We start from the raw sequence: 23,852 nt of genomic DNA, 5'->3' as shown, positions 1-23,852 counted from the left end.
GATGAGTTTGCCAAATCATTATCAAGATAGCAATCGTTCAAAATTCAATAGCTGTTTGTTTTTTCCTAACCTTAAATTTCCAACAATCCTTATAGGTATAGGTCATAGGGACTTTTTTATTATCAAATGAAAATATCAAATTCACAAGTTATAATAATGGGTAAGACCATTACCATTTAGGGATAACTGATAATTAACTTTTTATTGTTTGACGAATGGGAGTTAGTAACTGTTTTAATTGAGAAAGTTTGAACCTCGCGGTTTAGGTTAGGCCTTTTATTTTTCATTAATTGTTTTCATAATAATCTCATACTTACGAATAAAAAATATTTAACTCATTTTTTTTATTTAACACTAGCAATACAAATACAAATTAAAATAAAGTTAATAGCTGCTCTTCAAAAGTAAAATAAGACCTTATATCTACCTAACTTCAAATATAAATATCAGATAATATAGGTACCTACAATATATCAATAAAATATTATAAACTAATTATTACTAAAATATATTATTACTAATATATTATGGCTGTACAATGTATATTAGATTATATTATATAGTATTTTTACACGCAATAAGTAATAACTATACAATGTATTACTTGTAAATTAGCTGAACTCCTAGAATCAGAAAAATTTTAAATTATTAATATAAACTATGTCAATGCTTTTACAAACTGTTGAGGATAATATAGAATTGTATAATAATATGGTGTTTGTATTATTATTATTATTAATAATTGGTGTTTTATTTATTTTATGAATTCTTCTTCAAATTAGATTCGGTAAATTATGAAAACGTACTTTACCACCTTCCTATTATTAAATATAATTGAGTAGGTAACAAAAAAATAGGTATTTTTATTAATACATATACGATGGACATCTTCAAGATATGTGGGTAGGCAAATAATGTTTTTTTTTTTTATAAGAGTCATCTGAGCGTTATAAATCCGTAAGATTCGCACCATAATTGACCATTTAAATAGTACATGGATAATGAATTTACCTATGTCGGATAAGCGTGGTCTCTTAACCTCAATATATGCTATTGTGTAGTGGAAACGCATTTAACCAATATTTCATACGTACGGAAGATGAATTTAAATAATCTTACTATCTATGTTATAAAACATAGGTATTATTAACAAATATTTTGTTTTTGTCATAATTATCAATTTGTTATGATTCTTAATTTAAAAAAAATTCTAAATTGATTGAAATATAAAATATATACTATTTATGTACTGTCAAAGTTTGATACTTAGAAATAAAGAATATGTGTCCTCTAAGATTTTGGTATGTTATGCTGGTTAAGGTAAAGGATATAGTCTACTTATTATTACCTTCATCGTACATTCAAACGTTCATGCCTATAAGCATATGATACAATGAAAGAGTAAACATAGAGGAAAACTTGAAAGTGTGTGCATAATGTATTGATGAATTAAGTATTTAAGGTTGGATTACGCTATTTTTGTAGTTTATTAAATCTATTATTTATATATTTTATTATTATGATATCTACCTACAATAGTTTCCAATTTGCATATCTTGATTTATCTTTAGAAAATAAAATTGAAATAAATCGAATAGGTAATTAAAATTAAAACGAAGATTGCAAGATTAAACTTAGATTTAATTTTTAATTTTTAATTTTTAAATGCTGTGGATTTTATTACTTAAAGGATCCAAAGGTTATAAATATATTAAAAAATTATATATATTTTACATACTAGATATAAAAAATATTTATTTTATTTCACACGTCGATTTTAAACTTATATATGTAATAAATAAATAGGATGAGTTAATGCATATAATGCTGTATTGTTGTGAATATAAAATTGATATTAGTATAGAAAAAACCAAAGTGACAATATAAATATGGATACATTTGCAGATACAGTTTTATAGATTTTACTTAAGTAACTATTAAACTATGTAAGATTTTAAGACTAAATTAACCAAATATAAATGGATAAAATACAGAAAAACGACTTAAATAATGTCATTGAAGTTATTAACTATTATTTAACAAAACTATTGTTAGGAGTACCAATATTTTTTGTATTCAATCAATCTAATTTTACTGATGTTAAAAATTTAACAAAACTTTTTTTTTGAATTAGGTAATCCTTAGCAGTAAATTGGACTTTTTTATAACACTTAGGTATACAAAACTTATTGTGTATAAATAAATGCTAGTAGAGTGTGATTTTTTTGTCTACAATTTAGTAAATGTACTTATTCCAAAAAAAAAATAATTTAACTATATAACCTTTCTTTATATATCTAGGTATCAAGATAATATACATAAATAATAAGTATACTTACATAACTATTTGTAATAAAGTGTACAATAAACAAAAATGATAAAATGCAAAACAATTATTATTATGCAATAGTTCTTTTATGTTAGACCGTCTTAATGAGGCTGGTAGTAATGTTTAAAAATATAAAACTATACTAACAATGTTCCAGAAGTATAATTTGCTTGAAAGTACGCAGTTTAAGATAAAAAAATAATACGTAACCATATATTTTGCATTGGGTCATCCTGTGCCAAATTAACGGTGCTTGGGAGACGAGCCAATATTACACAAACAATACGTGATCTTACTATATTTGTGGGTGAAATGTGAAAATATAGGTCCTGACCGCTTTTTAACTTCTAACAGGCAACGTGTATCATACATTAAAAACAAGTTAAGCAGCTATTGTATTTAATAATAAATATATTAGATATTAGAATCGTGATGGACAATACGTGCGAGAATTTGATTTTATAAACAAATATGGAATAAGTATTTTTCAGTATGATAGACAGCTATACCACATAAATTGGTAACGGTATACAAAAACAAAAAAGTCTAAAGGCCAGACAAAAAATACATTTCGAGGGTCTTTGTCATCAATGTGTAGCCTGTGTCCATTGTAACATAGTGCTGATACGGTTTGATTCGTAATTCCTGATTATAGTTAGTTATGGCAATCCCAATTACTGAAAATTTAATTTTAAAACAAAAACTGTTTTCGTTGGTTGAATTTGTATTAATTCACTTTCCATTAAAAATAATTTAAAGCTAGTTAATAATGGGATGTTAGTTAGGTAATACTTGAATTGTATTAATTCAGTCACTCAATACTTACACACAAGAGTTAGGTACATCACTCAAAATAAAATAAGAAAAAAATTATTTGTTATTTTTTTTTTATTTATATAATATTTATTTGAATAAAATAATGATAAAAACAAAATGTTTTATTATTTTTACTAATTGTTTAGAAAACTATAATTGATACAAATTAAAGTAAGATATAATTTTAATCATCTAGGTACATCTAAATGATGATTTTTTAGATACCTATTTGTACCCACTTTCAAAATATAGGCATATAGCTATATCAGTTGAAAATGAAAATGAAAATAATATTATGCATTAAAATCACGACATACCCAATCGTATTTGCGTGTAGAAGTTTATTCGTGCACGATCTATGACATTGCGTTCTCGTTTTTTGTGTGATTTTTCTTTAAAACGAAAGTTATGTACATTTTTCATTGACCACGGTAGTTCAAAGGGCTAGCTTATTCCTGTCACGTTTTTTCCACAAATACTAGACTTATTCGCAATTAGAGTCGTCGGTAATATTACAGAATGATAATCATAGTATTATTTTTGATAAAAATAACATCAAAGATGTGATAGTTTTTATAGAATTATTATACATTTTACAAAAGATGTAGGTATAAGAATTGAGAACAACTTTCCATTAGCATTCATTGATCAATGATCAATGATTATAAGCTGTACATAGGTACATTGATAATGTACCTACATGGCTACATATTATATTAGATGTGTTTTATTCAAAACAATAATATTTGTAATCGTATACCTATAGTTTGTTTATTGTTTTATGTATCGCCAGATTTAATAATCTTAAGTTCAATGACATCATTTCAGCAGTAGGAGGTACCTATATTTGTTTTTACTATATTAAATTGATATTTTCATCCCTAACAAATATTTAACACTGATGAAAATTTAAAAAAAAAAACATTACTGAAAATATATTTTATAATATGCTGATGTTATTATAGTACTAATAACTGATAAAGAAAATAAATATAGACATTTATATTTGTTAATTAGACTTGCAAAAGAAAGAAATTTAGCTAACTCGCCTTTCAAAACTAATTAGCTTTAATATGCCAGAGGATTTGACATTATTAATTCGTTATAAATAAATTATATTTTTACCCTTTAAGTGTCAATTTTCAATGTAGTAGAATTTGTAAAAAAAAATGATGATGTGCACGCATTCATAACAATTAGCAAATAATCATATAGGTAAGTGATTTTTTTGTGGTGATTAGAATTCACACTTGTACCTATACCAGTATAGTTTTTTTATTTAAAAAAAAAACAGGCGTGGTAACTCAATTTTATAAGAACGTGATCGTTTAATTTCCAATTATTTTGTAAAGAAAAAAAAATCAATGACAAACTGAGTTTTGTATGTCTATACATTGAGATCACGTATTTAATCACATAAAAATGTCCATAGTAATATTACATAGTATTGTCAATCGTATACTGACTAATTAGCCACATTTTAAAAATATATATAGGCATTATTGTTTTTGTGCCATTAAACTTGGCGTTTATCGACAGATAAATTAAATTATGCACAATCAACAAAATTGATTTAGGTACTCTTATTTAAAAAAATATACTATTAATCTTGACATATAATATTATATTATGTATTTCACTGTAATATTCTATATTTACATGAATATCAGTTATAAATTATAATGTTTTTGAACTTATAAAATAATAAACAATGAACAAATAAAAAAGTTATATAAATAATATTTTTAAACGAAAGTTGGAATTTTATATTTTCATCAAATGGATTATTGGATTTCAAATTGCTTAGTTTCACAAAATGTAACATAGTGATACAATTTGATAATTTTTTTACAAAGTTAATAATGTAGATAGTTGTTAATAAATCATAACTATTTACATAATACAATGTTAATTACTAAATATTATAATGTGTTATGGTACAATAATTTTAGGCACATTTTTTGGGGAACTTAACTTTATTTACTATGTATTTTTTCACGAAAGATTTCATACGGAGATATTTAGATGGAATTATTTAAAGATTGATTTGTCTTTCAAATTTAAAATATTTATTATTAGTATCCGAGTGTATCACTGTACTACGTATACTTAATTTTTTTTTTCACATTCATAATAGGGACGATGCGTAGGTATTGCATTTTGCCGCGTATGTGTATGTTATTTCATGGCCTCCAGTTAGGTGAAGGCCACGGTCGGCTCTCATTGGTTTGCAACCGGTTCCGCCACAGCATCTAGGTCAAACATTCCGCATCTATATAATGCCTTGCATCGCAGTATAAAGACGTAGGTACTAATATACTAGACACGAAGAAATTTCACTGTAACTACTGAAAATGTGTGGTAGTAATAGTAGTATCAAACCCAGAGTTCTCTCTTTCTTTTTATAACACATACACAGCATGTGTGTTGTTGATATTGTTAGGTTTTTATGGCTATTTTAGCGAGTGCGTAAATTATTTTCTCGTCTGAATACTTCGAACGGCATTACGATAAGGGTACCCTATTTTATTTTGATATGCGCATGTGGTAATCATTCTAAATGACATATTTTCAATTTTCAAATACCTACTCAATTAGTTTTTCCGAAACATATTGATTCTAAATAAAAATTCAGCCTATAACAATTTAACACCTATACTTTTCAAATATTTATTTCGGATAAAGTGTTTCTTAAAATTATAATTATAAAATTATATTATTGGGCCAACTAACTTGAAGCTATTATAATATTATGTCATTATAATACAAGTCACGTTCAGATATAAATATAAAATTTTTCCAAATTAAATTATTAAATTTGACCGTATTTTTACCTAATTAGTTTGTCAAGTATAATTAAACATGTTTTTAAAAAAACTATTATGTCTACTTCACTTAAATGTTTCATTTTTCCTCTTTTATAGTATAGAGTGACATCATTAGGAAGTTGATAAAATCTCCGAGAATAGTTCAATAAAGTAAAAGTAATTTCAAAGTAAAAATAATAAATATCGATCGTTATCATTTTATATTGTTTTGATGTTGGCCTGTGAACTTGAATGTTTTAAAAGATGCGCAACGGGACCTTGAGATGAAATTCTTAATCTATTGTTACTGTCTTAAGTCGTGACCATTTCACATTATAGGTAGGTGTAATAACCATATGAAATATTTTATAATTTATTATTATAGATATTAGATATATATATATATATATAAGGCCAAGGGCAAATATTTTGATAATCTACTTTCTTTTCTACATACCTAATCAATAAACTTAGACATATTTTGTTTTCACTTTATTTAATATTACAAATATATAGTGGATATTGATAAGCTACCTTTTAAATTTAAGTAGATCTAATTCAAACTGTATTTCCTAAAAATTTAGAATATTTAAATTAAGTACATAACTATAAAAATATATAGGTACACGTTTAACTTGAAACAATTGTTTTGCTTTTTTAAAAGATTTTATTGGTTTATTAGAAATTGTTAATTTAATTTTAACAATTAATAATGTTCGCTTTCGTTTTCATTAAATATACTTTCACGTGAAATTCAATGCAATGATGACATTTAATCAATGTTTATAAAAAATTATATTCATAATATAAAAGCATTACTCTCCTTAGTCCTTACTCCTTATGCCTCAATAGTCTGAGTATAATAATGGTAATAAATAATAATACCCCTGTCTTCTATGTTTTCTATAGAATAATTATATTATCATTATTATTATTATTATTATATTCTATAATATAACAAATACATTATATTTGTCATTCATTATATTATATTAGATACACATTTACACTGTAAAATTCGTAATAACAACGAAGACAAACTCTATGAAACGCATAAATAACTTTTAAATTATTTATTTGAACTGTTCACAAATCACAATTATATTCTTATTCTCGAGTGTATCTATATAATATAAAGTTATTCTATACTAAATGGTAACCGAAGTTGATAAGGACATTTACATGATTTTGTGTCTAGTAACTATATTTATTTATTGTTTATTTTAGTATCAAGTTAATTCTATACATGCAGCAAATTTCTTGAATCTTTGAAATTCGTATTATTACATTTTTTAGATGTAAATGATAATATTATTTCAACATTTTGTTTTATTTTATTGTATTGGCTCACGAAACAATTATTTTCGAAAGTAAAAAAATGAACAGGTGCATGATACATCGTTGTTAAATTATACGTTTTTCACTGTACGCCTATAGATAACTACCTTCCTATAATGGGGTTGGACCCTTTTAAACAACATTCAAAAACCAGTTGTTCCACTTTCTGGCAATACACCCATGTCAAATTATAAAGAAATCTCCCCCAAACTATAGAAACACAATATTTGTTGATCTTTATTAAAAAAAAATATATATTTTATCCACATACCAAAGTTATTATATATAAATTTATACGATACCTATATATTATATTATAGTCGCGATGTATTTGTTACGTAATTTACTGATATATTATTATGATTCAGAGCCTCGGAGGTATAGTTCGATAAAAATGTTTACCATGTTCATGCTTCATGAAGAATTTCATTCGATATATGATGTCCTAATGCATCTATAGACACATGAATATTAGAATAAAAAATAATAGTGTTTGTCGATCTTACGAAATAAAAAATCAACCAGATAGGTAAATAGAATAATATATAGCAAACAATTGACATACCATTTTTTTTATTTATCAAAATGTGTTTTTTAAAACTTTAGGTTTGTTTGTTTCTAAATTCCTAGTGCTAGTTGTTAGTTAATGTGAGATCGCATTAGTTTTTTTCCTTACTTATAATATGCTTTGTCAAGTGAAACAATAGATCACGCAAGTGAAACTTTTACCGAGGGGTCATAACATTATCTCCCAGCAGGTCATCTATATTTCAAACATTATTCAAAAAAACAACAACGTCTATGTATGAAAGTAACAGTAACAAGCCCATTTTCATTGTTACGCTCAGTAGCCTGTTAACATAGGTATATTATATACGTTACAACAACAAAAATATTGGTCATTTCAATTATATATATCATTTTTAATTTTTCGAAAGTCTAAATTAATTTAAGTAGCAACAATTATAAACATTTCGAATACATTTCTGTCAAACTTATTTATTAATACTTAAATAAAATGTACCTATTCGTAATGTAGTCAATTTTGTTATTAGGGGTAAGAGGTATAGAAAGAGTTGCATGACCTGAGGACCAATCATCAGGGCTTATGGAGGGGGTCGATCAACAATAGTTTCAATAGTATAGTGTAATTTTCGCTTTTTGCTTGTCCGCCGGCGAGTCCACTCATTTGGAACTCCACAAACCACAGACGCTACACAAAAATGATGGTTTTCTTTGCCGATTGAATAAAGCACGTCGGTTATATTTTTCATTTGACTCGTAGATTGTAGACGAGAATACCATAGAAAAAAAATCGAACAGACGAATATACAACCGGTTCTACCTCACTTGAAACGTGCTCTAGGTTTTCCGACAATTCGTCTGTTCAACCAATAACTGCAGTTAGCGATCACTGTGTATTTTCGTCAATAAGTTTCCAACATAATCATCATTATTTTTGTTCATCGGTTTATAATGGTTTAATACATTAAACAACGACCATGCGTGAGAATGTTTTTTTTACAAAGTGTAATTTAGTTTTTGATAATAATACCTCTAAGCAATTTTTAATCATCATGTCGGTGTTAAGAATCGTATAAAGAGATTGATCCAAAAACGAATTTACAAAATATCAGGTATATTAAAGTAGAATATATATGTATTTTATTATTTTTGGATTGTAAATTGTAATAATTATTAATCAGCCGTATTTTAATTTAAGCTAATTTTAATTTTTAACACGATCCGGAAATATTAGGTAGGTATTAGGTACCTATAGTAATAAGACAAATTGTATTTTTGATTTATATTTTTTTTTATTATTCAGCCTTGATAAATTTTACCGATGAAATTACAATAATATTGTAAACAGTAAACACTAGTAATTTTAATCTATAGGTAAAAATGAATGTATCTATTTTATTGCGAACAAAACTATAAAGTACAAAATCGTAAGTTGTTGGAAAACACTATTAAAAAACACGAAAATAACAAAATGTAAATATTTATTTATCATAAATATTATAGAGGATAAAGATAGTTTAAAATATTTTTAAAAAAGCCATCTTATCACTTCTATTATTTTGAAAAGAGAAATTATTGTGTATTGTACATTAGTATCTATAAAGGCTAAATTACAAATTTTCATGAATTATTAATGATATGAAAATGAAAAAAAAAATACATTTTTGGAATGAAAATAAATATAAAATAATTCGAACTTCGTATTTAAACAGGTTTATATACCTATAATTTATAAAATCAAGACACATATATAATTTTTACAATCCAAAAATTGGGGCTGAGTTTACACTAATAAAATACAAACGATGTTGTTACTTTAAATCGGAGCATGTTTATTAAAAATTTAAACGTATGCAGAGTTCCTACTCAGTTTTCTAATCTTTGTTTTATTCAAGTATTGGTTGAGTATAGTTCCGTAGATAAAGCATGTATTTTATTGGAATTAATATTTTATGTAATACACAATATGTAGCATTTAAATTTGAAAACCATCCAAAGTTTAAATCACTACGTAAAATTACGTTATATGAATGATTCATTTCCAAGCAGGATTATGGGTGCCTACTTAACTGCAAGGTCGTAAGGAGAAAATTATTTCTTAAGTACCTATGTAGGATGTATAGGTGCCTATAGCCAATTATATGTGATGATTAACAGTCAGAATTCCGTCTTAATGTCTGCGCTGGTGTGGTCAGGAATTCCATTATTAGGAAGTATGATAGTATTTTATGTCTGTTGACACAACTAATAATATAGGGTTTGTGTTATTGCTAACCATCGAGGAGGTTGAATCACACAGACCATGACCACTCCCTCCGCTTTCACTGGCTGCGTTCCATCCGGCCGGAAGACCTACATATAGGAAAGTTTCCAGGCTATAACGCCGTGCATACGCATATATTATTATTATATATGCACGATACTAACTATGTTATAGACACACACACACACACGCACAAGCACGCACTAACATGACGAAGTGTGTGCTGAAAATTTCCAAAGTCGATTTTGAGTCATGGCTATATGATAGATACTTACATACATGATGTGTTTACTGCTCTGTTCTCTTTTGTATTTTGCGACACAATGTGTTACATTATAATATATTATATTATATTATGACCAAAAATAATGAGCTCGAGTGATCCGGTAAATTATTGCTATAATATTATGTATATATTATAATACAAAAACGTTTAAGACGAAATTTCCATGCAGCCACCGTGCGTAGGTAGGCATATTATAACAATATGTATATAATATGGTATACCTATTATACCTTATTTAGTGTTATTGTGTTAGTGCACGTATAATAATTGCTCGACCGAAGCGAAACAAATTGAATTCTCCTCGGAGGATCATGCGCGACTTCTTCCGGAAAACTTTAATCGATGTGCAGTACCTATAAGTATATGTATATCCATACATAAATGGTCAATGCAACGAACACGAACACAGTTTTCAGTCCAAAAAATAAACAATTTATCGCCATGTGTTATGTACCTACTTATGGTGTAGCATATATTAAATTAATAAATATAATTATTATAAGTAATGTTCATGAGCACTTGCCGTTTAATTTCATGTAATCTATATGGTTTTAAATGGAAAATAAATTGTACCCAAACACGGCATCGTAACAAAATCAAATATGAACAACAAAAAACAAATTTAAATACCTACTAACTAAAAATTAAAAACCCATACCTAATTAAAATAACGGATAGAATTTCTTTTCTATCTTTCTTTCTCTTTAAACATATTTTTTATTGTTACTATTATTATGGTTGAGGTAAGAACGACGACGTTTACGCTGATCCATGTTCTATGACCCACAAACTCGATCGTTCGATACGACCGTGATGCTATTGGATCTTATGATTTTACATGGCAAATTCGTTTTGGTTTTCTCGCACAAACTAAAAAGTGAAGTAATACGACTATTTAGAGCTTGAGTAGAATACACGACAGTCATTGATTGATTTACGAAATTATTATCACATAATATAATTTAGTATTTATGTATTAGGTATGTATAATCCCTATAATATATATACCTAAACTGTGAATAGGTTAGTTTTAATTTATTAAAATATTATAATATAGCAATATAATATTCAAACGGTTAAAATTCTTGTGAAAGAAAGTAGGATACCTGCAGATTATAAATGATACTAAAAATTTTTGGATTAAAAACATAGTTCTTTAAATGATCCAGTATTTTTTCAGCCATAGTACTTTCGTTTTAAATATATGTATAATACTGTAACTTATAAACTATATTATCTTATAATTACACCAGTTTTACGAGATTTCACTGTGTATGACATACCTACATGTAAATAGTCGTATTATATCGATATATTATATACAATTTAATGTTTTGCCTTTAATTTGTTGTATAGTGTTAAATGTTGCTGCGGGCAAAGCGCCTATGCAAATCAGCTCAGAACCCGGCGGCCTACCTCAAAAAGCCATCGATGGTAGCACCAGTTCATTTTTCAGCCCCGAAACATGCACGCTCACCAAACCGGAACGTACCCCATGGTGGTATGTTAATCTGTTGGAACCATACATGGTACAGTTGGTGAGACTGGATTTCGGTAAAGCCTGTTGTGGTGAGTATTTTAATTTAAAATATTACCATAGTTAAACGAAAATAAGAAAACTTTTTAGCTGATAGATTAGGTATAACAAATGCAGTACAGCAACATTATAAATCATAATACAAACAGTTTTGAATAACGCTGAGAAAGTATTTGATAATTATTATTATCAAATACAAATAATCAAGTCTTAATATTATTTTTAATATGATAACGTCGTAAAAATATATGACCACATAACAACATTATTTAATTATTTACATTTTCAGATTTCCTTAAAGATGTGTCTTATAAAAAAAAAAAATGTTTTAAAAATAATATGATAATGTCGGAATATAATTTGAGATATTATTCAAGACAAAGTGATTTTAATTTTGTGTACATTTTGGGTTTCAAAAAAAAACTAGAATTGAGCATTTGTTAAATTATTTCTAATTGATAATAAAATGGTAAATTCCTAATGGGGTGATTATACTAAGAACCTGAATATCGGAAAATAAAAACTCAACATTCTCGAACTGATGAAATGGAATGTAAAATAATAATGGAGAACGGAGATCGTTGTAAATTAATACTAAATCGATTATTTATTCAATCAAATGGTATGAGACACCAAAATATTTTCTCTTACTATTATAACTAGAGAATTAATTCTATTCTAATACATTTTTATACTTAAATAAAATAAAAACTAAAGGTGTTTTTATTCAGTAGGATTTAAAACAAACATAGGTACATATTATAAAGAAATATTTTTTGAACTCTATAATACTATTAATAATATAGTATAGTTAATTAAGTAGTAGGTATTATTATGTAATATAATTTATCAACAAGTTATTATTATTTTAATAAGAACCATATTAATGAAAAATACACAATTATTTAACAACAAATTACTAACTTTTATTTTAATAAAAAAAACGAAACTTCCAATTTTTTACACGAGGAATACGAAGTATACAGACATTATAAATAAATGTTACAGTTATCAAAATTAATATCGAGATCATTGATTAGCACTAGTGTTAAAAAGCATCGAGCATTTATTTTTCTGATAACATTTTTCTATAAATTAACATTATAGATTTAATTTTAGAATTTAATTTTAGGTCATCTGAAAAAATTTATAAATAATCGGGAAAAATGTGTGATTTAACCTATTAAAAAAAAAAAACGTAGATAAATTACTGTTGGTGCAATAAAACAACTACCCACCTACCTATTTACCTACGTACCTCGTAAAAAAACATGTAGGTAGTAACGCTGCTTAACCTATATTTAAAATATATTTTGATTTATCTGATTATAATAGTTTATAAAGAATTGCAGAACTGTGTTAAATATATAACTCAACTTTATATAACAATAGATACTTTCAAAATAATGGATTCTAACAGAAAATGTAATGATCTGATATGTATAGTTTTATTTTGAGGGTAAGTACTAAGTATTGTGCAAACGGTTTACCCGCATGCAGCGATACCACGTCCGTAAACAGTTCAAAACAAATCAAAATATTTTGAAAATTTTATCGTGTATAGAAAATGCTAATATAAACAATCAGTGAAAATTTAATGTATCTACAGTCATTTGTTTTAGAGTTACACCAAAAACCAAAATTGATTTTGTCAAAAATCGATTTTGCATATAAATTCCCGTATTTCCTTAATTTTTATTTTATTTTTCAATGCGCTTTTGAAAATTATTGAGAATTTTAAATGAGACCTCCTGAATACATCAACTTGTCATCAAACAAGATACTGCTGAAGAAAATCGAAGCAGTTTTACTGCCCCCAACGGTGATGACAGACGCAAAAATAAAAATTATTAAAAACACACATTATTATAAAACCAATACATTCAATCCTCTCAGAATCTAAAAAGAAAAGAAAAAAAGATGTATAGTCTAAAAAACATATTTTATGGAATCAGTACCTATTGAATCCGTCATTTAATATGCAAATGCAGTTCTTATTTACTTATTTAATTTATCAATTAATTGTTTAGTTTTCATTTTAATTAACCATCGTTTTGACTTTTGACTTTCTATAGTATACTATGATTTGTTAGCATAACTTCAAGCCTGTTGTAAACCATAGGTATGTTGGTCGCTGAAAATGATCAACTTTTTTATTTCTTCATTTAGTTCAAAAATGTAGGTAGACAATTTGAAGATGTTATTTTTATATAGACTTCATAATATTAAATATCTTAAACTTTGATAAAAAATCAACAAAATGTGGAGAAAAAGAAAATATTACAAACAGTAAATTATATTATGCACTGGTATTTTATGAAAAATATAAAAAAGTATACGATTGTTTTCACTTCAGGAGGAATTTTGTTATTACAAAAAAATTTTGATAATCTAAATATAAATATTGTATTATTTTTGAGTTGCTTGTATTCATAGAGGTATTTTTGGTTAATTAGTTACAATGAATAAAACCAATTCATATTATCATTCAATATTCTATTAGCACGTGCGAAAAACGTGCACAAGAAACCGGTCAAAGAAAGTAGTACCCACTATACTAGTATATTGTATCCTATATTATATTATATTATAGTCACTGTCTAACTACCTATATTGTCGCTTCTGTATAATAAAACAATGCAAATACATTTGATTTTTGGAAAAAAACTTTTCACATGGTCTGAAGATTTCCCAAGTAATAGGGCTTGTCATAATGACACGATAAACATTACTTATGATTGTTTACATTAAATTATATAAATAAAATGTAAGTGTTACCTGTTAACTTATGTCGGCATTGATTACAGGCAAAAACAAACCGGCTACGATAGTCGTGCGAGTGGGAAACAACAGGCCCGACCTGGGCACGAATCCTATATGCAACCGATTCACTGGGTTTATTGACGAAGGAAAACCGTTGTTCCTTCCGTGCAATCCACCTATGCCAGGAGCGTTCGTTAGTGTCCACATGGAAACCGCTAGTGGATCCACTCAGTTATCAATATGTGAAGCTTTTGTCTATACAGATCAAGTAAGTTTATAAAACTTAAGTTTTGTAATGTAAAAATAAAATTTCTAGTTAAATTAATATATTAGTTTAATTTAATTAATTCAAAATTCATTTAAAATGTTCATAGACACATAGTTAATACACCTACATATATAATACCTCTAATAATATGTTATCGTTAAAGTCTTTAATCTGTTTTTCGATAATTTAACGTATTAATGTAGGCTGGTAAAGTATATATAAAAAAATGAAAATAATACTTCATCTAAAAAATACAAATATACAATAAATAGTTATTCCACACAATTTAGCCTGCTGATTATTAGTTATTTAATTATTTTAGTATTTACATTGTATAATATGATTCAAAAAAGGTAAAATTCGTTATCATTAGATACTTGAAATACAAATTACAATCATGATATTACTATTACAAAATAAGTATTCGATGCATTAACAGTAAAGGTAAACCATACAAGTCGTCGTGTACTCGTGTACTCGTGTACTCGTATTCTTATTTGTGTATAAATTGTAATACTAATTTTATTAATAAAAAAAAAAATTGTGAAAAAACAATCTAATTAATTAATTATTTTTTTTATTATATATTAATATTATTAAATCATATACACCTATGTATCATTTATAAAATGCATTACACAAATTAAATTTAAAAATAAAAAAAACAAGTTAGCTTAAATTATACTTTTTTTACCATTATATATATTATTAAATATAATATTAATTACATTTTTATTGTTTTTAAAAATAAATACTTTTATAAAAATTATAATTTACCTATACATTTTTTTTATTTATTATCATTTGATAGTTTAAAATAGATTCTGGTTGAATTTTGAATTTTCCAATACAGTATACACTACTATTTTAACATATCATACATAGATTATAGGGATACAACTAGTAATGCATGTACATTTACGAATAAACTTTCATATTACCGATGCGTACCTACAAGAAACAAAATATGGATACTGGATAAAAATATCGGTTTTATTTTATTAGAGCGTATGAAGTATCTAGGTAGGTATTTCATGAAATAACAACATTTATATTTCAACTTTAACACAAACATATAAATTAATTAATAGGTACTTGATTGAAGTCTGAAGATCAACTTTTGACGAATAAAATATAATAGGCATTATAAATTATTATTGTTAAACACAATTAATCTGTATATTTTAAAAAAAAATATTGAAAAATCGAGTTACTTAATACAATTTAGAACAATTATGGTTATGACTAAATTTATTCATATTATTTGCAGGCGTTGCCAATTGAAAGATGTCCACAATTTAGAGATCAACCACCAGGAAGTACTGCCACATATAACGGAAAGTGTTATATATTTTATAACCGTCAGCCAATGAATTTAAGAGACTCATTAGGGTTCTGCAGATCAAGAGGTGGAACATTGGTCGATGAAAGTAACCCCGCGTTACAGGGATTCGTCAGCTGGGAACTGTGGAGAAGACACAGGCAAGTTAAAATATATATATATAAATATATATTTGAATAAAAACGCAATTTTATTAAAAATTAATATAATATGGTGATTTACCAAGCATGCTAACCACTATTTTTCATTTAATAATGATTTATGCATTTTGAATTTTGATTTTTTTATACTCTCAAGATCAAAAGCAGGTTACTGTTTTCAATTAGTTAGAATTGTATTCAATTTAAAGAGAGTCCCGTGGTGATTCCGACCTTTTTTATTTCATATGAGAATCGTCCTTAATTCCTGACAATTGATAAGCAGAATGCTTTTTGAAAAAGTTGATATTATATATAATAATTTGAACGAGTATAGTTTTTGTATTATTTAATCCAAGCTTTTATTCTTAGTATATACATTTTAATAACGCAGAAACAACTAGTTCAAATATTGATTAAACATCAACTTTTTCAAATATCATCTGCTATACAATTTACGGTAAAAAATATTAATTTGAATTTGAATTTGAAAAAAAAAGAAGTTTGTATAAGCATAGGACACTCTTAGGACACTCTATAAAAATCAAAATAAATGACAATACTATGGTCTATACTATAGAACCATCTTGTATGTTGTATAACAATATGTATGTATACTATTATACGAATATTTTTACCTATATACCTATACACAAACATTAATAACTACCTCTCTATATTTTACTCCCAATTCACATTTTCACGGTATATATTTTCAGGAGTGATTCACAAAGTCAGTATTGGATGGGTGCTGTAAGAGACACTCACAACAAAAATAATTGGAAATGGTTAAATGGTGATGATCAAACAGTATCTTTTTGGAGTTTACCGTCAAGTGGTTCTGAAACCACATCTATAAATGGAGGCGATTGTGCACGATTTGATGGTTCCAAAGGCTGGTTATGGTCAGATACTAATTGCAATGCTCCGCTAAATTTCATTTGTCAACACCGTTCGTATTAATTTGTTTTTAGTATTATTAAATAAGTACCATGTACAAATAAATTGTAATTATTAGAGTTATAAAATCTTTTTTAAATTTTTTTTCGTAGAACCAACTGCTTGTGGTAGGCCAGAACAGCCACCAAATTCAACAATGATAGCTGAAAACTTCAATGTGGGCACTGCGGTCGAGTATTCTTGCGATGAGGGCCACCTGTTGATCGGGCCGTCTACTCGTACATGTCTCGGAACAGGATTTTATAATGAATTTCCACCCGTGTGTAAACGTAAGTTAAAATAAATATTTTAAATCAGTTAAAACTTAAAAGTTAAAACTGGGTCATGCTGTTTTTATAGGAATTCAATGTGGTTTTCCTGCGGACATTTCAAACGGCAGCTATAAGCTAATCAATGGTACCGTCAACTACTTAAGCCAAGTACAATATAGTTGCAATGAGGGACATAAAATGATCGGCAGGGATAGATTAATTTGCGATTTAGACGAAAGATGGGATGGACCACCTCCAAAGTGTACAGGTAATACAAATAATATTCTTATAACTTTTTAATTTTTATATAATTATTATAAATGTCTTTTTTCCTGTTAAGTCCAAAAATGTGATGATCCTCCGGTAATTCCTAATGGTGAATACCAGATGTCAAACAATGAAAGCATTGTCGGTACACTAGTGGAGTACACGTGTGTGTCTAGACGATTCCGTTTGGTCGGACCTAAACAATTAGTATGCTTACCAAGTGGTCAGTACGACAATAAGCCACCTTATTGTAAAGGTTAGTATTGTGGTTATTTATAATATATTCTGTTCAGTAAATTGTACTCCACTATTTATGAAAAACTATTATTGATGTTAAATATTTGTTAAACAGAAGAAATCAAAACACCGATTGTACCAGCCGTGTTGGTGACCAAGACTGTATCGACTAGTACTGTTCCTAGCAGCCGTGCGCCACCGACTCCTAATCGTGAAAAACCACGGCCGTTCACAACCAAGCCAACCATATTAACGAAACCAGCTACTGATCAGGTATGTTAATTTACTATATGAATATTCTACTATAAAAAAATTAGACGTATACACTTTCTTTGGGTTACAAATTTGAAGCAAGGTCGATCTATATAGTTTATCCGAGATTATTAGTTCAAATCTGAAAATTCGGTGCTTTATCAACCGGAAACTGAGAGAAATAATGTTACTTTCTCTTCATTAGGACGATAGCGGCCAAACGTCATCCAATGTGGTAATCGCCTCGGCGCATCCGCATGACAACGAGATTCCGGATAGCGTTCACGTCCGAACAAATCCGAATGCGGCCAACATACCGTCTCAGGTGGAAAGCGAACACCGGCTCGGCCCCAAATTGAATTTGGGTAATTTATACTAAAACAATTTCGTAAACAATAGTATACCTAACCATAATATCTTCAATTTTTTTTTTTTTGTGTATTTGTAAAACAGGAGCAATAATCGCGTTGGGTGTGTTCGGAGCATTTGTATTCCTGGCAGCAGTTGTGACCACAATCGTCATACTAGTGAAAAGGTAACGTGATTTTACTAAGTGGTGTGCTGCAGCAGTGTAGGACTTAAGTTAAAAAAAAAAAAAAAAATTGTGCGCGTCTGAAATCCTTGTGTGTCTGTGCGACTAACAACAAAAATCGCTTGTCGGCTGCTATATGTGGGCTGTTTTGTTTTTGTTTACAGCAATAGGAACCACAAACTTCCGTCCGGTGCGCATAACATGCCGTCCCGATGGTATACGCTACTGGCAATGCCGTTCCCCGACCAGCAAGTCGGACGGCGTCAGTTCTCTAGGGCGTATAGAAGCCGAGCTGGCTATTTCTCTAACCCGTTATGACAATAACCGTGCACCTATAGACACATTAGAATTTTAACGTGTATCCGTACCAAAACAAAACAAAACAAAAACAAACCATATACCTACCCGAAACCCATAAGTCTAAGGTACGACTGATATGTATCACCACCACGTTTTCTAATCGCACTGCTATAATTGTTGTTATTATCGTCATTATTATTTATTAGTATTGTTGTTGTCGTTGTTGTTGTTGTTGTTATTGTTGTTGTTGCGTTGCTCTCGTCCGAGTCGTCCGACTATCGTAACAATAATATTATTATTTTATGGCACACTTTTGACGCACCACATGCTACAGTTTTTCGCACGCTTTTATATTTTATAATATTATGGGTATAGCAGCACGGTGTTATTGAAGTATGGGATGTTGGATCGGTTGACGCGAACGTGGACGACCACGAATACCTTACTCGTATTCAGGCGTGCGCACGGGATATTTTAATTCAGGTGTAGCTCAAAACATGCGGTGCAAAGGGCAGCGAAGAGCTTAGAATTAAATTATATTTTAATGGAAAACAAATTCGGGATTCTAAGTGAAAATCTCAAAGATAAACAATGATAAAAAAAAAAACAAAAATCAGTGCGCACGCTTATAATATTATGATGGGTGCATGTGTTAATTGTTTAGCAAAAGTTTTTTTTCATTACCGCCAAAATGTGAAAAGGTTCGATTGCCATTCAGGTCGAAAATAATATTACACATATTTTTGAATAGTTATTATATTGATTAAAACAAATGGCTTTGAAATGAGCCACACGGGGGCTTACTTGATACTTAAACTTTATAATATAGTTACATTTTGTTAAATTAATAAAAAATTAAACAGATAAATAATTATTAATTGTATTTTTGTATTATGAAGTTTAATAAGTTGTACAAGGTAAATTTTCGATTTTATAATAGAATTTTGTTATACAAACATTTAAAATTTTGTAAGCAAAAAATGTCAATATGAAAATGAATGTTAAAATAAAAATTTACAAACCACAATTTATAAGCGATTTGAGAAATATTATTAAGAGAATGTAAGCGCACCATTTGTTTTCTCTCTTTGATGTTCGCACAATATAATATATATATAGCAGTACCAATCCTGTTACTTGTAGAATTTGAGTGGAATCACTTATTATCAAACTTTAAGTCAAAAACATTGCTTAAATCTATAAGCATTTTTAAATTGTAATAATTTACATAGATACCTCCTACTCATAACTTACATAAAAATTAAAGTATGATAAAAGGTGAATTCACTCAAATACTATAAAAGTAACTATACACAGGCTGTAGCCTATAAGGTATTGGATCTGCAAAACGTAAATTTGGTATGTCGCGCGTGGTTCAGAGAGAACAAATGTCAAATAGTGCTTCGACATATTTGTAATATAAAATATTGGAGGGATTATTTGAAATCTGGAAGTACTAAGGAAAAAAAATGAATCAATGATGATGATGATGATTATGATTATGTTTATGATAGTTTCGAGATTATTTTTGGCGGTAAACGAAAAACGAACCTTTTTTAGTTAACAACTGTAAATTGTCGAGTTTTCAGCAAACGCATCACTTCCGCGGTCACAATATATAACGTACAATACCTGCATATTAACATGCAATTTTCTATCTTATTCACATTCGCAGGAATCGCAGTGCCAAACATTTCCGGCACCGGGCATCGCCAGACACCAACACGGTCGCCTCGCTGGACTCGTCAGGTTCCGAGAGCCGGGGAGGCCTGAACCGGTACTACAGGCAGGCGTGGGAGAACCTGCACCAGTCGGCCGCGTCGCCCAAACACTCGCGGCCGCACCATCACCACCATCACCACCACGCGGGCGGTAGGCGCAAGGATACCGCGGCCGACGGGTCACCCCGCGTCGAGAGCATGCGCGACGGGTCCGAGCTGGTCGTCAACGACGTGTACCACCCGCGGTCGACGGCGGCGCCGATGGACCACAACAAGAAATCGTCCAGGCATCACCACCACCATCACCATCACCAGAACAGGGCGGCCAACCGATATTGATGGCGGGCGCGAACTGTAGTATAATTATTACAGGCGAGATTTCGACGTCGCCCACGACTTGTACTACAGTATAATAATCTATAATATAACTGCAGCAGCTGCTGACGTCGCGCGGTCATAATAATATTATATTTATACTCATAAAGTTAAACGTTAGTTAGGTGTATGCCTATTTTTATTATTTTACACTAATTATTGTATACAGAGCGATTGATTCACTTCCAACAACGGAATCGCTCGTTGTTTAGAAAATTATTCACTGTTTTGGAAAACTCAAGGTACTATAGGTATACCTATATGGACGCAATCATATATATTATTTTTTTCACGTTTGTCGACTGATCAAGAAAATACTCAAGTAGGAAAAATATTGATGTACCTACCTACCTACCTACCTACCTATGAATATCGAATATTGTGAACGAATTGTTTTGTACCATTAATAAACATTTAAAGTTTAGACGAGCGGAGTATATCTAGCGAACCACAAAATATGTTTGCAGAATGTACCCACCGTAGCCTCTAAACTTTAAATGCTTATAAATGAATAATGTTAAATTTGCAATCGTCTTCAGTTTTCCCGAATAAACACTTTTATAAAACTTCATACTTTTTTCAAAAAAACCATTAGGTACAATATGTAATAATGAGTGTTTGCAGCTGTACAAAAATCGCAAAGTAGCGAGTGCTGCACTAACCACACTGCGATTATGCATGTCATATTGTTACATATACATTAACGGTTTCGCATCCCGCAGTTTCATAAATACCAAAGACTTAAATACTATTTTTATTTTTTTTTTATTAAACATACGACTATACGAGACACTGAATGTACTTGAATGATAATACAATCGTCGATATGTTCGTCGGAACAAGTTTCCTCGGATTATTACTATTTTCTATTTATTTTTAAAAAAATAATATTTTTCGGGTGAGTGCTTTGATATTTGGTTGAATATACTTATGTAAAAGATAAACTATGACAAATATATTTTATAGTATCAATTAACAGTGATTTTAAACTATCATTGAAATTGGTTTCTAATATATTCATTGTTGATTTAAACAGATATCAAAGTGTTGGTGATTGCTTTGTAAATACAAAATTCTACTTCAAATATAATCACTATATACCAATCCAATCTCCCGAATGAACCGATTTATTATTATTTTATTTATTAACTAATTACATTTTTACAAAGATACACAGTTCATACCTTCCTTAATTCTCGTAGTCCCAATTAGTTCACAAAAACAGCAGTTAATTAAATTATATTTACATAGGTATTAACTACAAAAAATGCACTTATTAAACAAATAGATTCTTTGGAAAACTTGTACCCATAGTACATGTGGGTATATTTCTTTAATTTTATTGTAGAAAATATAAATTAATTAAACAAATAATAGGTAATTTGTATATAAAATATATTACTAAACATTATAATATAAATGACATAAATGTAAAATATCGCGATCAATAATTTTCGTGGAAAGTCAAATAGGCACCTATGTTCATTGTTTGACTTTTATTTCTTCAAAATATTTCAATTCTTGAGTTTTTATAATATTTAGATAAATAACCCTTTCGCTATTGAAAGATCGTATCACTTTATTTTTCTATTTGTCCATCTCTATTATATTATTACATTATATATAATAATATTATAATATAGTTGATTCTCAAGCCTAAAAATTATTTTACTTGTAGAATGTAGAAATACAACTATCAATGACTGACAGTTAGAAAAATAAAGCTTTAAGTCAACCGAAAAATTAAAACCCTCATTTTTAGTTTCTTTTTATTTATAAGAAATAAGATCCATTATATTATATTTGTCAGCATTGGACACACAAATATAAAATAATTTTTTAATGATATATATTATTTTTAATGTTACCTTTTCTGACGTTGAATTTTAAGTCAATAATGTTTAAGCTTAATTATTATTATTATTATTATTATACAATAATATTTATTATATATATATATATTGTGAATTATTTATTTATTTATATAATATAATACTATACATATATTTTTTTTTAATGAACCGTTTTGACCACAGTATTGTATCGTAATTACCGTGGTTATAACAAACACGTTCAAATGAGATGATATGTTTCTATTTTTTATGTAATTAACAGAATTGTAAAAAATTGAAACATATTTTTACTGCCAAAGTTGATCGCGTTTATCTATATAAAAACATAATATTTTCATATTGTTTATCTTTAGACTAATTATTGAGTTTTGTAAATATAGTAAACATAACCAAAGTATTATAATATATTTTGACTTATATACTATCTGCGTATTTTATTCAATGATAAATATATCTGTTCTACGAGTTGTATTAACTTATATTTTAATTAAAAAACTCAATTATTTGTAATTACGGCCAAATTATCAACATAGTTATAATTCAATGACGATGACCTATAGGTAAAAATCACCCATGGATAATGGGTATGCCGTATGCCGTATGCATACGTAAATTTCCACATGAAATAAATTACACCCGTACGTAAGTTCCCTCCCGAAAAAAAATTATACCAAATAACCGAATACAAACTTC

At 28.2% G+C, this 23,852-nt stretch overlaps 1 protein-coding gene across 1 annotated transcript in view; it reads left to right on the top strand.

Annotated features, from left to right (window-relative positions):
* LOC132945505 (sushi, von Willebrand factor type A, EGF and pentraxin domain-containing protein 1) overlaps positions 1–23,583 on the top strand; it is a 32,163-nt gene extending 8,580 nt beyond the window's left edge. The window contains exons 3-13 of the mRNA XM_061015277.1: positions 11,721–11,933; positions 14,709–14,932; positions 16,203–16,414; positions 17,131–17,363; positions 17,464–17,640; positions 17,711–17,890; positions 17,963–18,145; positions 18,242–18,399; positions 18,584–18,743; positions 18,832–18,913; positions 20,886–23,583. Of these exons, the coding sequence (XP_060871260.1) occupies positions 11,721–11,933; positions 14,709–14,932; positions 16,203–16,414; positions 17,131–17,363; positions 17,464–17,640; positions 17,711–17,890; positions 17,963–18,145; positions 18,242–18,399; positions 18,584–18,743; positions 18,832–18,913; positions 20,886–21,270 (2,207 nt within the window). The 3' untranslated portion in view covers positions 21,271–23,583. The remainder of the gene's footprint in view (positions 1–11,720; positions 11,934–14,708; positions 14,933–16,202; positions 16,415–17,130; positions 17,364–17,463; positions 17,641–17,710; positions 17,891–17,962; positions 18,146–18,241; positions 18,400–18,583; positions 18,744–18,831; positions 18,914–20,885) is intronic.
* The last annotated feature ends 269 nt before the right edge of the window (positions 23,584–23,852 follow it).

The sequence above is a fragment of the Metopolophium dirhodum genome, chromosome 5 (genome assembly GCF_019925205.1).
Source record: "Metopolophium dirhodum isolate CAU chromosome 5, ASM1992520v1, whole genome shotgun sequence".
In the NCBI taxonomy this organism is placed as follows: Eukaryota; Metazoa; Arthropoda; class Insecta; order Hemiptera; family Aphididae; genus Metopolophium; species Metopolophium dirhodum.
Note: the sequence above shows the minus strand (reverse complement) of the source record. Positions and strands in the feature narration are given on the sequence as shown.